This window comes from Psittacula echo (assembly GCF_963264785.1).
Source record: "Psittacula echo genome assembly, chromosome: Z".
Lineage (NCBI taxonomy): Eukaryota > Metazoa > Chordata > Aves > Psittaciformes > Psittacidae > Psittacula > Psittacula echo.
This window is the reverse complement of record NC_137742.1, coordinates 92466758-92481277: the sequence shown is the minus strand read 5'-3', so window position 1 is coordinate 92481277 and position 14520 is coordinate 92466758. Positions and strand designations below refer to the sequence as shown.

The window sequence follows — 14520 nt, the reverse complement described above, 5'->3', positions numbered from 1 at the left end:
GAGAAAGCAGAGGCTCACACAATAGCTTGGTCACTTGACCCAAAATGAAATTCGCCTCAACTTCATCCCAAAACAGATAATTTACACCCCAAACAAAGAGCTGTGGGGAGAAGAGCATGGGGAAGAGAGTCTAGCTAAAATTACACCAAGGCTGGAAGTCGTTACAGCTCCATCTCGGGAGATGGATGGTGTCCTCATTAGAGCAAAGTTTTATTTAGACAGACGGACAGAATCCTTATTAGAACATTAGACTGAAAATGTCAGGAAATACAAAATTAAGATTTTGCCAATAAATGCTAACTTGGAGGAAAAAACCTTGGAGCTCCCTGTACTGATCCCACTGGAGACACCTAGGAAAAATGGAATCAGTCAGGAATAGCAACTTCCCATCCCATGCCAATCTAACCCTTGGAAAACTCGGTTTAACAAAACTCAGAGATCCCTCTTCTTGGGCAAAGTGGTTTCCACTAATGACCTGACACTATCGGCTCCATCCCAGAGGGAGGGGAGGACATGGGACCTGCTTCTTCCTGCTGCCTGTTTTGGGGGGAACCCACCCAGAGGAGGTTGTGCTGATCTTGGAAACCTATTTCCAGCTGCACAGACCCCCGAACATGTGAATCAGCCATTCTGTGCCCTTCCCTGTCTCACTCCCTATACCCAGGCCCTCTGCTTTCTCTGGGGAAACTCAGGTATTTTGCAGTGATGGAAAGACAGCTTAATTATTTTGCATACAAAAAAGATGGTCATTGTTTTCCATTTTACCTGAAAGCTAATGGATCTTGGGACACCAGACGTGGATGCTCAAAATTCCCTCCGGAGCCTTTCTGGTGATTTGTCGTCTCCTGGTTGCCTTTGGCGCACACCCGTCTCTGCCGAGGTAATATGTGAGCCACTGCACACTAAAAGCAGATTTTTGAGAGAGGAAGTGCGCGCACACACACACATACAACCACCCCCCACACACCCTCCACCCCTTTGTCCTGCACCTTGCTTGCAGGTCCTGCTCCAAAGAGCAGAGACCTGAGGAGGAACTTCACATCTCAGAGGCAATTTGAATGGAAAAGGCAGGGCAGGATTTGCTCCCAAGAGAGGCACAGCACCTGCAGAGCTCTGCATGCTGCAGTCCTCTGGGAACCTCCGGAGTTGTGGGAAAGGGCTGAGAGTGCTACTGTCCCCCATGCTTTGCTGAGGCTGATGCCAGCAGCGGCTGGGATGGATGTTGCCACCCTATTCTTTGTGGACACAGTGGTTCTCACATGGCACCGGGTCACCCACCTGCATGTCACCGACTCTTCCCTTTTGCCAGGCTCTAGGCCTCCACATTGAACTTTCTACTTGGGCCAGAAGGGGTGCTTATGGAAATAGAGTTTCTGCTGGGATTAAGCAATTAAAAAAAAAAAAAGAAATCTTGCATTTAATGTTCTAAATAAATAAATAGTTTTCTCTTTGGGTGTTTGTTGGGGTTTTTTTTCCCCCAGTTTGAATCTAGTGAAAATCTAATTTTCCCTTCCCATAACTTCACCCACATACTCATTAGGATGAAGTTTTCTGGTGAAACAGAAGTGCTCGGTGTTTGACTGGCAGCATGGGGTAGATGGCAGGGAGCACCACACGCTGCAGTCGCGCAACCAGAGGATGATTACTCAGCAGGCAAGCTCTTCTCTTGCGCAGACGTTTGTGTACCTCCCAAACCACCTTCTAAGCAACTGACTTCGCCAGCCACCAGCTAAGGAAAGAGCACGACCTACCCCACCCTTGGAAAGACACACGGGATCCATCCATCTGTTGAACTCATGTTGACCACCATCAAGTCAGCCTAGGGACCACTCAAGCAAAGTGCTTCCACCTTTTCCTCTTCTTCTCTTATACACGTACGAGCATAATTCCACCTTAAGAGAAATCCCAGTTCTGGGCATGAACTTTTTCTATTTAAGGATCCTCCTTTTCATGGTGAGGATCCTCCAAATTTCCAAAAAGTGGATAACAACAATACCACTGTGATCCCATCTGTACACAGCAATGGCACTGTAATGCACAGAGCATAAAACACCAAATTCCCACAGACAGCATCTGTCTTACTACAAACAATGGACCATTATCTTGTAAATAATTCTGATTAAGCTGCAGCATTTTCCCTAAACAAACAGTAGGGGAGCAGAGGGTGAGGATTTTTCTAGTGGGAGTGCCCTCTTTCTCCTTCCCCAGCACTGACACTCAGGTTTTTATTCAAATGATTGCCCCCCTCCCCTCCCTGCTCTGTCCCCCGTGGCTTGGTTTTCATCTTCTGACCTTATACAACTGTCAATCATTTTGGCAACTAAAGAGGGAGCCATCCCACCTCTATCCTTTGGGAAAGCTTTCCTGGTCCGTTGGTTTTTTCTTTGTCACCCCAATGTACAATGGTTAATGAATGCACCCATAAACCCTCCTGTTCTTAAACTGTTCTTGTGTGAGAGGATGGACAAACCAGCTGCTGAGCACGCATTGGTACTGGTTGGAGTTGGGGATGTCTGGTTGTGCCAGGGATGTATCTTGGTGCATTTGGTATCACACTGATCATCACATGGAAGCAGACTTTGCTGGGTGAAAGCTGTCACCTTCTTCAAGCTCTCAGCAGGGAGAGCAGAGCCTTCAGCTACACATGGCAGGGAGGACCTGCACTTCCCTGCATCCCAACACTAGCAACAGGTGTAACAGGATGATTTTAAAGGATTTGAAAGAAAACCAAGGGCACAGACCAGAATGGTATTAGCTGTGCAAAGGGACAAGTGAAACAAGAAACAGTTAGGGGTAATGAGGTCCTTTCTCCTAATGCTCACAAACTGACCTTCAAGGCCAGGTTGAACGGGACTTCAAGCAACCTGCTCTAGTGGAAGGTGTCCCTGCCCATGGAAGGGCTTTGGAAGTGGATGAGCTTTAAAGTCCCTTCCAATCCAAACCAGTCTGTGATTCTATGATTCTATGATGAATTATATAGTGAGGACTTATATAATGTATTTAATCTTCATGGTGCTTTACAAACATTAATGCATTAGTTTATCCTCACAACACTCCTACCAGGAAGATAAGTACTATTATTGCACTATTATTTTCCACTTCACAATGAGAATCCAAACTTATTTTTTCCCATGGTCAGTGAGTGGATCACACATAGACCTGCAGGAGGAGCGACGCCTGCCAGCTTCTGAGTGTGAGCCCCCCTCCCCAAGACTTATTTAAAAGACTTGTGTTCTGCCAGAGTCATGGCACATATCGGGATATGCCTTCAGTTTTTCCTTCAGTAAGAGATAATTAAGGAACAATTCCTTCTCTGATCCCCAGCATGACAGCCTACTTTCTACCCCACTGTTGCTCTGCTGTCTGAACAATGGCTGTTTTATGCAGGGAACAGCGCTACAGATGCCCCAGATCAGAGGAGATCAGCTTAAAGAAACCTGCCGGGCCGGCATCTCACTCCACAGACAATGGGGCAGGCTGGGTGTGGGTGCCTTAGGGGGGGGAGGCTTCAGGAGCACCTGCTTGTAACTGGCAACGCTCCGGGCAGGGGCATCTGTTAGCCAAAGTCACTCACATCCAGCATACCTATCCAGAAGTTTCATGTAGTGGGAAAATGGTTGTGGTTTTGGGTATTTCGTCTCAGTTCTAAGAGTATTCCTTTTGCTTCCATGTGGGAGGGATGTGTTGTGCTCCTAGTTCACCTCTGTGGTTCCTGTCTGCTCCTTGCCAGCAAATGTGCAGCTGCTTCAAATGGCAGTAACAGCAACAGTGAGCTTGAAAGGCTTGATTTCAAGGCATCTCAAAGAAATTAAATTGTGACTGAGTCCTCCAAGGAAGAATTCAGCTCCAAGAACTGAAATCAACATTGGGGATGACACACTGAATGTGTTTCAGCTGTTATAATGCTTGTTGGTGAATATCTCACCCACTCTGGGCTTTTTCTCCACTAGTTTGTTTTTACAATAATAAAAATGCACAACACCCCAAACCTTGTAGGCAAATTCACAGCTCGGAAAAGGTACATTCATGAACAAAATAAGCTGCCCAGTTAATAAGCCATGGCATATTGCAGAAGACATGACCACATCCTACTGGGGAAAGGCCCGTACCTAGACATTGCTTCAGAACAACCAGAACAATTGTTTAGTGAGAAATGTTTTTTGCATATGACTCATCAACCCTTGAAAACAGGATTTCTTAAAGAATACAAGTGCTGACACAGCCTTCACTTGAGTGGTGTGACTGCAGCTGTATAATTACAACTTTAGATTTGATGTTATGGACCTTAGGTTACACTGTTCAGACAAATGCTCCATTGTGTTACGGAGATATTTTTTCCTTAGTCATATTGCCCACAGGACAATAAGGACTATATTCACAGCTCACTGCATAGAAGTTTAGGCATGTAACAGCCAGCGGTATTACACAAGATGAGATTATACCCTATGGGGGTTAAATGGATTCATAATTGACACTTTTTCTCATCTTTTTTTCTCTTTGCTTCTAGTTGATACTTTTTTGGAAGTGCTCTCCAAATAAAAGGAAGAACAATCTCACACTGAGTCTGGATAAATGTTACAGTTGTCTCGCAAATGCTGTATTAATTCTAGCCCTTCCAAAATAATATAATTGTCCTACTGCTGAACTACAGATTTTTCTCAGTATGACACATAACACTAAAATGTCAGGTCCTGACTCATGGTGTTTTGGTGGAATAAATAAAAAGTACCAATATGCTATTCAAATCTGACAGCATTAACGAAGATGTGACACTAGGAGCCCTGGTCATGCTTGCCTTCCACTGCATCCTCAGCTGTGCACCAATCAGCAGGCCATCTGTAATGGGTTCCATCTTGGAAACACTTACCATAGGCCTGACTGAGACTAACGGGCCTGATGGAACTGATTGCTCTGTGCTTGCTTTACTCAGGTGGATGGTTTGCAGGTCTAAGGAGGGAGGCTACACTCAGAACATCCTTCCCATGGGAAACAAAACCAAGAATTCAGTGCCATCTGCAGTTCTGAAGGCTATGACCTAATGTAAGGCTAGGCAAAATTAACCAAGAAAGATCTCTCAGGGACTGTATGCGCCCGGCATTTCTCTGAAGGGATAGGCATGGTATACCCATTACACACTGAGGCTCTATTTCCAGCTGCAGAGCTGGACCCAAACATGTATCTCACCCTGGCCAGGCAGCCAGGCGCTAATACTGACGTACTTAATCCATCCCCGTACTACTAATTTTTAACCCAGTGGCTTCCATAAGAATTTCTGCTGGATTTTAACAGTGACAGAGGAGAAACAGGTCCCACATTCCCAAGATATTTTTCTGGTATGGAGGAAACAAGTCTAATGCCCCCCCTTATATACTTGCCTAACCGTATGTGGCATTGTTCTAGCGACAAACCACATCTTTCAAAAGGCTGCATTTTTATTAAATACCCTTTACAAGGCCAACCAAGTAGCTTTGCAGAGTTTGCCTCTCAAAGCATCAAACAACTGTGAATCTCATGAGTGGTGTTTGGTCTACCAAAAGGTTTTCTCGAGAGTTTTCTTGAGCGAATTAACAAAATGACTCAAAACTGCGCTAATGGTTAACAGCTTTTTTTTATTAGCAACACTGAGATAAGTTATTGAAGCATTTTAGTATTGTTTTACATTCCATTCAGATGACCTAACTTGTAACTCCATATACATTTAAAGATATAGTTTGACACTTATTCAGAAAGCAACAATTATTAAAACTTACATACCTTCATTACCAGGAAACCTTAATATATTTTCTAATTACTTCCAACAATACTCTATTCCAAAGCACATGATAACCCACTAGAAGTTTACACATTTCACTTCAATCACAGGTTTTAAATTGTGGATGTCAGAGTGCTGTTCATTGAATTTCACTGTCTTTCTTGGTTAATATTGGAAAACCTGGCACAATATATTAAGCTAGAAATATTGCTTAAAGAATATGAAAAAAGATAACTACAGTATTTTTTTCTGCTAAAGCATTACAAAATACAGGACCATTAAAAACTCAAATAGAAATGACAATAAATAACCTTAAAAATGTTAAGAGAATTTTCACTCATACTAAAGTCCATTCCCTAAGCTTGCCAAACACATAAATAACAGAACATATTCAGGACCTCTATTTTTGTACTATGACAATGGTTTGTTATATATTGTGGATGTATTGTGTATACACATATTAATGCTTACACTTAAGGTATATATTTTTTTCTTTCCTGAAACAATTAATAAGCTTCAGGTAATTATTCATCCCCATCACTATAGGTATATAGGTAGGTGGGAGCAAACCTCAGAGAATCCAGATATGCAATAAGATATCCTAAGTTCCTTAGATTACAAAGATGAATTTGGTTATTTATTTCTCAAAGCCTGTAACTAAAAATTATAATTGCTGTCAAATTAATTGTTTAAAATTGGCCTCATAACATGTATTAATCGTACACTTAGTTTTGACTTACAAGGATATCTAAATTGTTTGTGTTTACGAGTAGTTATAGGAAATGCTATACCTCAGACACAAGAATATATTTTCCTGAACCAAAACACAAACCAGAGCATTGTCTGACTTTGGAAAGACCTGGAAACTCTCCTCTATGCCTGTGCCTAATCCTAACTGATAATTAAATTTGACCTGGATATGACAAAAACAATAAGAATATATTGTTGGGGAGGTGAAACTTAGAGCAGAATCATACATCTCTAAGCTTACATCATTATTTTGTCTCTGCAAAGAAAAGCCTTTCTGTGTTAGGGATTTGCCTTGGTGCGGCTGGCCACTGATGTCTGAAATCAAGGCACATACCAAGGCCTCCTTTTGCAAACACAATCCCCCTTTCAGATCTGGAGCTGGGAGGGACTGAATGCCTCCAGTTTCACTGGCAATACAAGGTGCTCAGCACTCAGCTTTATCAGATGTTTTAGGGGTTAATTTCCAGAAACATAAATGGAATGGGAATGTTACACTGTGACATGAAAAATGGTAAGAAATCAAAGTTTTCAACAGTAAACAGAATGGTGATATCAACACCTGACTTCTGATAGCGCAAAATACAATCAAATTAAGCTACATGAATACACCAATGAAATTTAAAGTCTGATAAACATAGGACCCGATTCTGCAATCCTTAGTCATGCAACTAGTCCGACTTATCAAGAATAAGGGATGCAAGACTGGGTCCTACTTAGCTTCTGCTTGGGAAGTCAGTGTTAATTCAGACAGTATCTTTTCTAGCCAAAAATATGCAGCAAAAGGAAAGTAACATAAACAAGGCTAAATGTCAACAGTGTTTGCAGACTTACAGACACCATCCATTTGTTTGTATTGAAATGACTAGCGAACCATTTGGCAAATACAACGCTATTCACAGACCGGCCCTTTTCTCCAGCAACACAAACTTCACTGGATCACTGGCATTCCCAGTTAATTAAAAAAAGGAAGCAAGCCATATGAGTTTGGTTTTATATTGCCATGCAAATGGCACAGCGACATCCGAAAACACGGCTGAAACCCAAGCATGGGGCCGAGGTGCTGATCTGTTCAACAGTACAGCGCTTACACTACAGGCAGGCCTTGGACCTCCTAACTGAAACTATAGAAACCTCTTCAAAATCACCATAATGGGTTAAAGAACAGTCTTCAGTAAAACTTCCACATCATTTCATTTTGCCTTCGAGGTAAAGAATATAGTGGTTACTCCTTCAACTGCAGATCAGTTGAAGGACTAAATGCTGGGTTACTTGAGCGCATTACAAGATAGTTTAAATGGGTAGGAGTTCTATGACTTGCTGCAGTAGGATGGTATTCCATTGCCTTGTGGCTGTCCCAGAGCTTAAACAGATTAGGCCTTTTGCTTCTGTTTGATATGGATTTTGTAATTTTAAAGAGCTGCAATAAGGATTCAAGTGAAGCCACCACAAACAATTAAAAATCTTTTTCTGTATTTTATATGCTGGTGGTAGTTCTCAAGGGGTTAGCATTATAATCTTTTTGGTTTTGACACCTGTGGCAATAAGCAATTTACAACAACTAAATTCACTATTTAAACATTGGGGTAGAGCACTATAATTATGTGACAGTAAAGCTGTAATAATCTGCCACAATTGATCTTCCCCTTGCCCAGCCCTCTTGTCTGTGCTGCAGTTCCACATTTGGAAGGTATTTCAGAAAGTTACAATGCTGAACATTTTAATAATTCTGTGCAATGCTGAATGCTTTCTGCTCCAAAGGAAACTGAAAGTGCTCAGCCTCTGCAGGCTCATAACTCCAAAGCTGCTACCAGACATCCAAAGGGCCCTGCCCTGCTTTCCTACAGTGAAAGAAGGGATAACAGGGTAGAGCCTACACAGGAGAAAACAGCACTAATTGCAGAGGAAAGCGAGCATGAATGGAAGCAAATTAGATTTACAGAGACAACACGGAACTAATACTTTTGGACATCATTAAGTGTGGGTTCAATAGCACTAATCCATTAAGCAACCAGCTAACACCCAGGACCATCTCTGGCCAATAGTTCTGTAGCCTACCAGCTCTTCTTTGAAAGCCTATGCACTTCCCATGCAAAAAAATGCAAGTAGGGAAATTTTACCATCCTAGACACAAAGCAGGAAAATTTAAGGGGAAGGAGAGAAAGAAAGGAATGGGTCTTCTCATAACTAGATGCTGTGCATATCACATGTAAATTAATGGTTTGGAACATTATTGTGATACAACTACATGTATACGGGAAGACAAGCAGAGTAAGAGAGCATAAAGGGAAAGGAAAACAGATCTGCCAAAACTTGAATATAAAGTAGTTCTAGAACCTCCAAGCATAATTTCTCAAATGAACAAGGGCTGTGAAAGCAGGGTAGATGGATGCTCAAGCCAGCTACCAAGCCATGGAGACATAGCCCTGGGCTTCCCCTCCATGCATGGCTGCTGGCTGACTAGCAGCAAGGAAAAGCATGTCTGCTTCTTAGAAACTGCATGGTAGCAAAGATTAACAAGACTGGGCCCTAGGTATAGTCACTTGAGACTCCAAAACCAAGTACAGGTCAGGAGTAACTCTAAATTCATCAGTGGTGTTTTATTATTCTTCTGTTCTTTCCTACATAAATAAAGGAGAAATATTAAAAATATTTGTGTTTTTTCTCGGCAGCATTTTGGCATGGAAATTTCTATATTATGCAGTAATTATGGTTCTTTCCTAATTGTGTCTTTCATCCCTACAGCCTGAAGCATGGTAGGAGCATAAATGGATGATGTGTGCATCAACAGTCTCTCTCATTCTACGTATAGAGAAACTGAGGACTGTTTTCCCCATGTGTGGTGACCTTCCAAAACAATAATGTGAGCTAGTACCATTCTCCTTTAGAGATTAAATCCTTTTTGTGCCAAGATTTGTCCTTAAAACCTAACCCATTATCTCAAGGTAAAATCTGCCAACTAAAAATGATCCATGTGGATCATTGAAAATCCCAGCTTGTTTTCATGCAGCCAGAAATTTAACTCAATTAGTGTGGTCAATCAAAGAAGCAATCTCAGCTAACTGAAGCTGAGATATTTTATTTCAATTTTATTTCCACTCTATCCTGACTGTGGAAAGAGCACCACACCTTTCCGTCTTGATTGTGCAAGGACTGTATCAAGTGTATCAATGCACCAGTGTTCTCTCTTGAGATGTCAACAACCCACACATCATTGGCTGTAAAAAGAAAGGCAGATGCACAGAGTCTCCCAAAATACAAAGGAACACAAGAACAATGCCCTGGAATTGGGTGCTGGAAGTGGGTCTCAAGTTTTCTGATCTCTCAGGCAGTAGGAGAGACAAAGGCAACCTCAAATAAGGTCATGGGCTTTGTGCAAGAGGGAAGGAAGGCTAATATACAAAGATGCTCCTGATAGCTAATCTACAAACACAGAAACATCAGGTGAGATTCCCAACACTAGCATGCACAGATAGAGTGAATTCACAGTATAAAATGTCACTGAGAACATGAAAAATCCCCAAAAATCACTACGTTCAAGTGGGCAGTGTCCAAGCCAACCAAATAGAAAGTAAAATACTGACACGGGGCTTGTTCATACTTATCCACTTTTACTGTGCAATATTGAGAAAAATGAAACAATATATTTAAACAGTCAGCCCTAATATTTCTATTCTGCAAACACTCAATAGATCGTCAGTGAAGAATTTTAAAAAGCTATTTTTTTTTTTTTGGGGGGGGGGGGGAGAAAGGAGAACTCGCACTGCATTTTCCAGTAAAAAATGGCTTAAAAAGTAGAACAGACAAGCTTCTGTTGGCTTTTTTATCCCTTCATACTTCTAGTCAAATCCATTATCACTGGGCAGAGATCGTGAAAGGGATACAGTCTTTAAAATCATATAAAGTCAAGCCATCATAAAATGTCTGTTGAATTGATTGGAAGATGAAACAAAAATCTAATGGAAGTAACATGACCTCATTTCAATAATAAGTTTAGAGGGTGTTTTTTTCGTTGTTGTTTAAAAAACTTATGTCTGGGAAGGAGTATAAAGATCTTTTGTACAAAGCTACTAATCTTGGTTTTCCAATTTTTTACTTGTTTGTTTGAAGAGTCATTCTCTGTTTTTGGTTTTTTTGGGTTTTTTTTAAACTGGTTGATTGTACTCCGCAGCTAGAGGAAAAAAACTAAAACCCAAGTACCAGCTGCAAATTAAATCAACTTTCAACTATTTTCAAAACATCAGAAATGTAACTGCTGATTTTGAAGAATCTGGAAATATTTCCAACTCTCTGAATTGGTTCTTAGTGCACTGAGACACGGAAGTTTACAACTAAGGCCGGGCAGATACTTGGGCTCCTGATTCAGTTTAAGTAATGACAATCTGGTGAAGCCAAAATGCTCCAAGAATACAAATGAGATAAACTTTGTGAGGAGAAATCAGACTTCTTCATAAGACCAACTAATACACTTGGAAATGCAGCGAGGGGCCCAAAGAAAGGCTTATGGCTTTAAGCACATATACTATCCTAGTAAAGTCAAACAAAGCTCCTACTAACTTTAAGTTAACCAGGGTAACCACTCTTAAGTGTTTGCAGATTTAGGGTTTTATTTTAAATTGCCAGGCTTTAAAACTGTTGAACACATTTTCTCTCTCTTTTCTTTTTTTTTTTTTTTTTTTTTTTAACTTGAATACATTTTAGTGTGCATGTTCAGCTCTGACAATGTTTTCTGATTGGTTTGAAGGTTAAGTGAAACAAGCATTACCAAAGTTTTTGTGATGCTTGCTGACTCTGCTTTTTAAAGTGATACTGTTTTTCACAGGATTTGCATTCTAAAATCTCTTTCATGCTGACAAAATAGGAGATAAATTAAAAAAATAAAATCCTCATTTTCATTTGTTCCAAATAGATTTAACTTTCCTTTTTGTCAAATAGGATATGTGTGATATGAGGAATCAAGACTGCAGTTTTGTAAATCAGAGACTAATAAGGGTAAAAGGGGGTTTGTTTGTTTGGTGTGTTGTTGGTTTTTTAATTACCTGAAGGCATATTTTTAATTAGGCAAATCAAAATTCCTACAGCTGCTAGTTAGAATAGTGAAAATGGTGAAGGTGCCATTGAAACAAAACAAAAAAAAAATAATGAAAAAACCAACAAACAAACAAACAAAAAAAAAAAGGAGGAAAGAAAGAGAGGGAAAAAAAAAACCAGAACAGGCTTTTCACCACACGTAGACACATGTTGTGCACTTGGCCTTTGATTTCATTAATATTGTGGTAATTGAACACATCCCAATTTAAAGAAAAAGGGAAATGAAAAAAAAAAAAAGAAGAAAGAAAAAGCAAGGTTTGCTTGGCAAAGCATCCAGTGTTTTTTGTGGGTTCTTACTTATATCAAAATACTGAAAAGTTTGCAAGTTACCATGAAAATAAACTTTTTTCTCCTTTGAGTATGCTAAAGCAGTAAATATCCCCTTCATATGCACTAGCACAGATAGTCTATATTGCTGATACTCTAGTTTAAAAAGCAAGTTCTTTCTAAAATCTTGTATAAGTAAATGCATGCAGCACTGCTGATTTCAATGGAGTAGACCACATATAAGACTAGAATTTGGCCCACAGCATTTAACATTTAAAAAAATGTATTACTAACAAACATGACTAAGTAGATTTAAAGAGCAGCTTCATGATTCTGCACAAGTGTTTTCTGAAATGGTCTAAAAGAAGGTCTAAAACTTACCACACAAGTCAGGTCTCTTGATACATCCACTAGCTGCTGTGCTACTTGCAAGTCCATTAAAGGCTGCTAAGCCATCAGAGCTGTAAGCTCTTAGGACTGACAACATGTTCATCTGCTTCTCCAGGACCTGTGGACCCTGAACTTGCTCAGGTTTCATCACTCCTTGTGCAGTTTCATGGGAGGATAGAAGATTCTGACTGTGCCACTGCTTTTCTGAAGCTTGCGGCAGTGGTGATATGAGCCCTTGTGCTGGTTGTGAGGTGACTGCACTTTGTATGTTATCGCCTCCTTCACTGCTTTCTTTTTTTAGGGCAGACAACTGCTTATTCGTAATATCTGGTTCTGTGTCAATGTCTTCATCTTCAATGTTTTCTTCCTTGGAAGATTCCATATCCTCAGATGAAGCTATGTCAGAAAGGTCATCAGTAGCACTTTTATTTACAGAGTCAGAGAGCAGAATATTTGGGTCATCTTCAGATTGTTTTTTTATTTCAGATTCATTACTGGTGCAAGAATTTTGTGCTCCTGTGCCAATAACACCAGGATAAACACCAAACTGCTTATAGAAGTCTGTTGTTGTAAAATTACAAAAAGTGGATTCCATGTGGCTGGGCCAGGCAGTGTTCTTTTGCTCTCCCAGGGTCTCTTTATTTTGTCCTTGGGTCATTTTCTCAGAAGCTGAGTCCAGCTGGCTCAGCATGTTTGAAACTGCAGACTCCTTGCTGGACTGCACAGAAGAAGCGAGCAAGCTCACTTTATTAATCGCGGCCGAAGCTTCTCTAGATTGGTCTTTGTTGCTCCCTATGATGTTGTCTTTACGTTTAGCCTTGCCCAAGTGATTGGCCTGGAGGTGCAGAGCCATTAGTTCCATAGATGAAGTTGTAAAAGAGCAAAATAAGCAGCCGTGCCAGGCAATATTGTCTTGCACAGTGACCGATGTACCAGGGAGGGAGGCTGCATCTGGCCTTACGGATAAGTCAAGAGGTTCATATTGTGACTTTTCTGTTTTTCGCTGTGAGGACTTGCTGTTTATCTTTTCCTCACCACCATCTGAGCCCAGAGCTTTTGCTGAAAGTTGATCTGAGAGAGCTTTATCCTTCATTTCTTTTTCTTTCTTCAAAGAACTTAGGACAAAGCTGTCCATGAAAGCTTGCAAAGACCCTTGGAAGTTCACACCGTTCCCAACCATGTTCTGGTAAGCACGGCCAAGTTCAGAGAAGTGTGTTCCTTTGGAAGATATGTCTGAACCCTTCATATTTTCTGAAGGTACTTCAGATGACATGCCAGCTGCTTGTCCTTGCTGATCTCCAGAAGACAGCATTCCTGATGCCCACTGCTGCGAGACCATGCCACTTCGGAAATCGATACCAGGAAGCCCCTTGAAAGCTCCTCTCAATATATCTGGTCTAATAAAGACAGAACTTTTACTTGGTGTCTCATCTTTGTGTTCTTGACTTGCAGTCTGCCCAGAGAGTGGTCCTGCTCCATTCTGTCGCTCACGATGGTGCCGTTCCAAGTGGTATTTGAGGGATGCAGACTGAGTGCCAGCGTAATCACAATGTGGACACTTGTAAGGCTTCTCACCTATACATATGGATAATGAGAAAAATATAGAGAATTAACTGTACTCTGGTATATGGATGAGTGAAAAAAAAAAAAAAAAAGAACATTAGCTGCTTGAAAACAAGATCTTGGAGCTAATAATTCATTTTTTAAAAAAGAAATGCCTTTAATTGAAGACTAATTCATAAACTGAATATTTCCAAAATAGGTTTCCAGAATGTGGGGCTATTCAGGGATGACATGGTATCTACACACAATTAGCCATCCTTTTCTTAATCTAACATGTAGAAAACTGTTGTAGAATTAAAAGCTATGATTATGAAAATGAAGCATAACAGTTTCAACCACAGTAATCATTAAAAGTACAAGTTTAAAAAAAAGAGAGCAAAGAATGTAACAAATGGATGGTTGCAATATTTTGTGTATACAATTGCTCTAAAATTTGTTTAAATTATACACATGGAAACCATTTTTAAACTTAAAAATTTTATGGCACTGTTATGCAAGACTGAAATGAATGATTTAAGTCTTGCTCTGCAGTAAATCATGGATATAATTAGCAAATGGCATACTGCACAAGCAATTTATCATTATTTGGAGGGCACCATTCCAGAAGGATTCAAAGATCTGCAGACCTACTGCATTGTTTCTAAATAAAGAACTATAAATACAGATTCTATAAAATATTAATATCATTACACTACATTATGATTGCAGCA

At 40.4% G+C, this 14520-nt stretch overlaps 1 protein-coding gene across 1 annotated transcript in view; it reads right to left on the bottom strand.

Moving 5' to 3' along the window:
• Nucleotides 1-14520, bottom strand: part of ZNF536 (zinc finger protein 536) — a gene marked incomplete at both ends in the record, with an annotated part of 188691 nt that overhangs the window by 107053 nt on the left and 67118 nt on the right. The window contains one exon of the mRNA XM_080637305.1: nt 12239-13822. Coding sequence (XP_080493431.1) covers nt 12239-13822 — 1584 coding nt within the window. The remainder of the gene's footprint in view (nt 1-12238; nt 13823-14520) is intronic.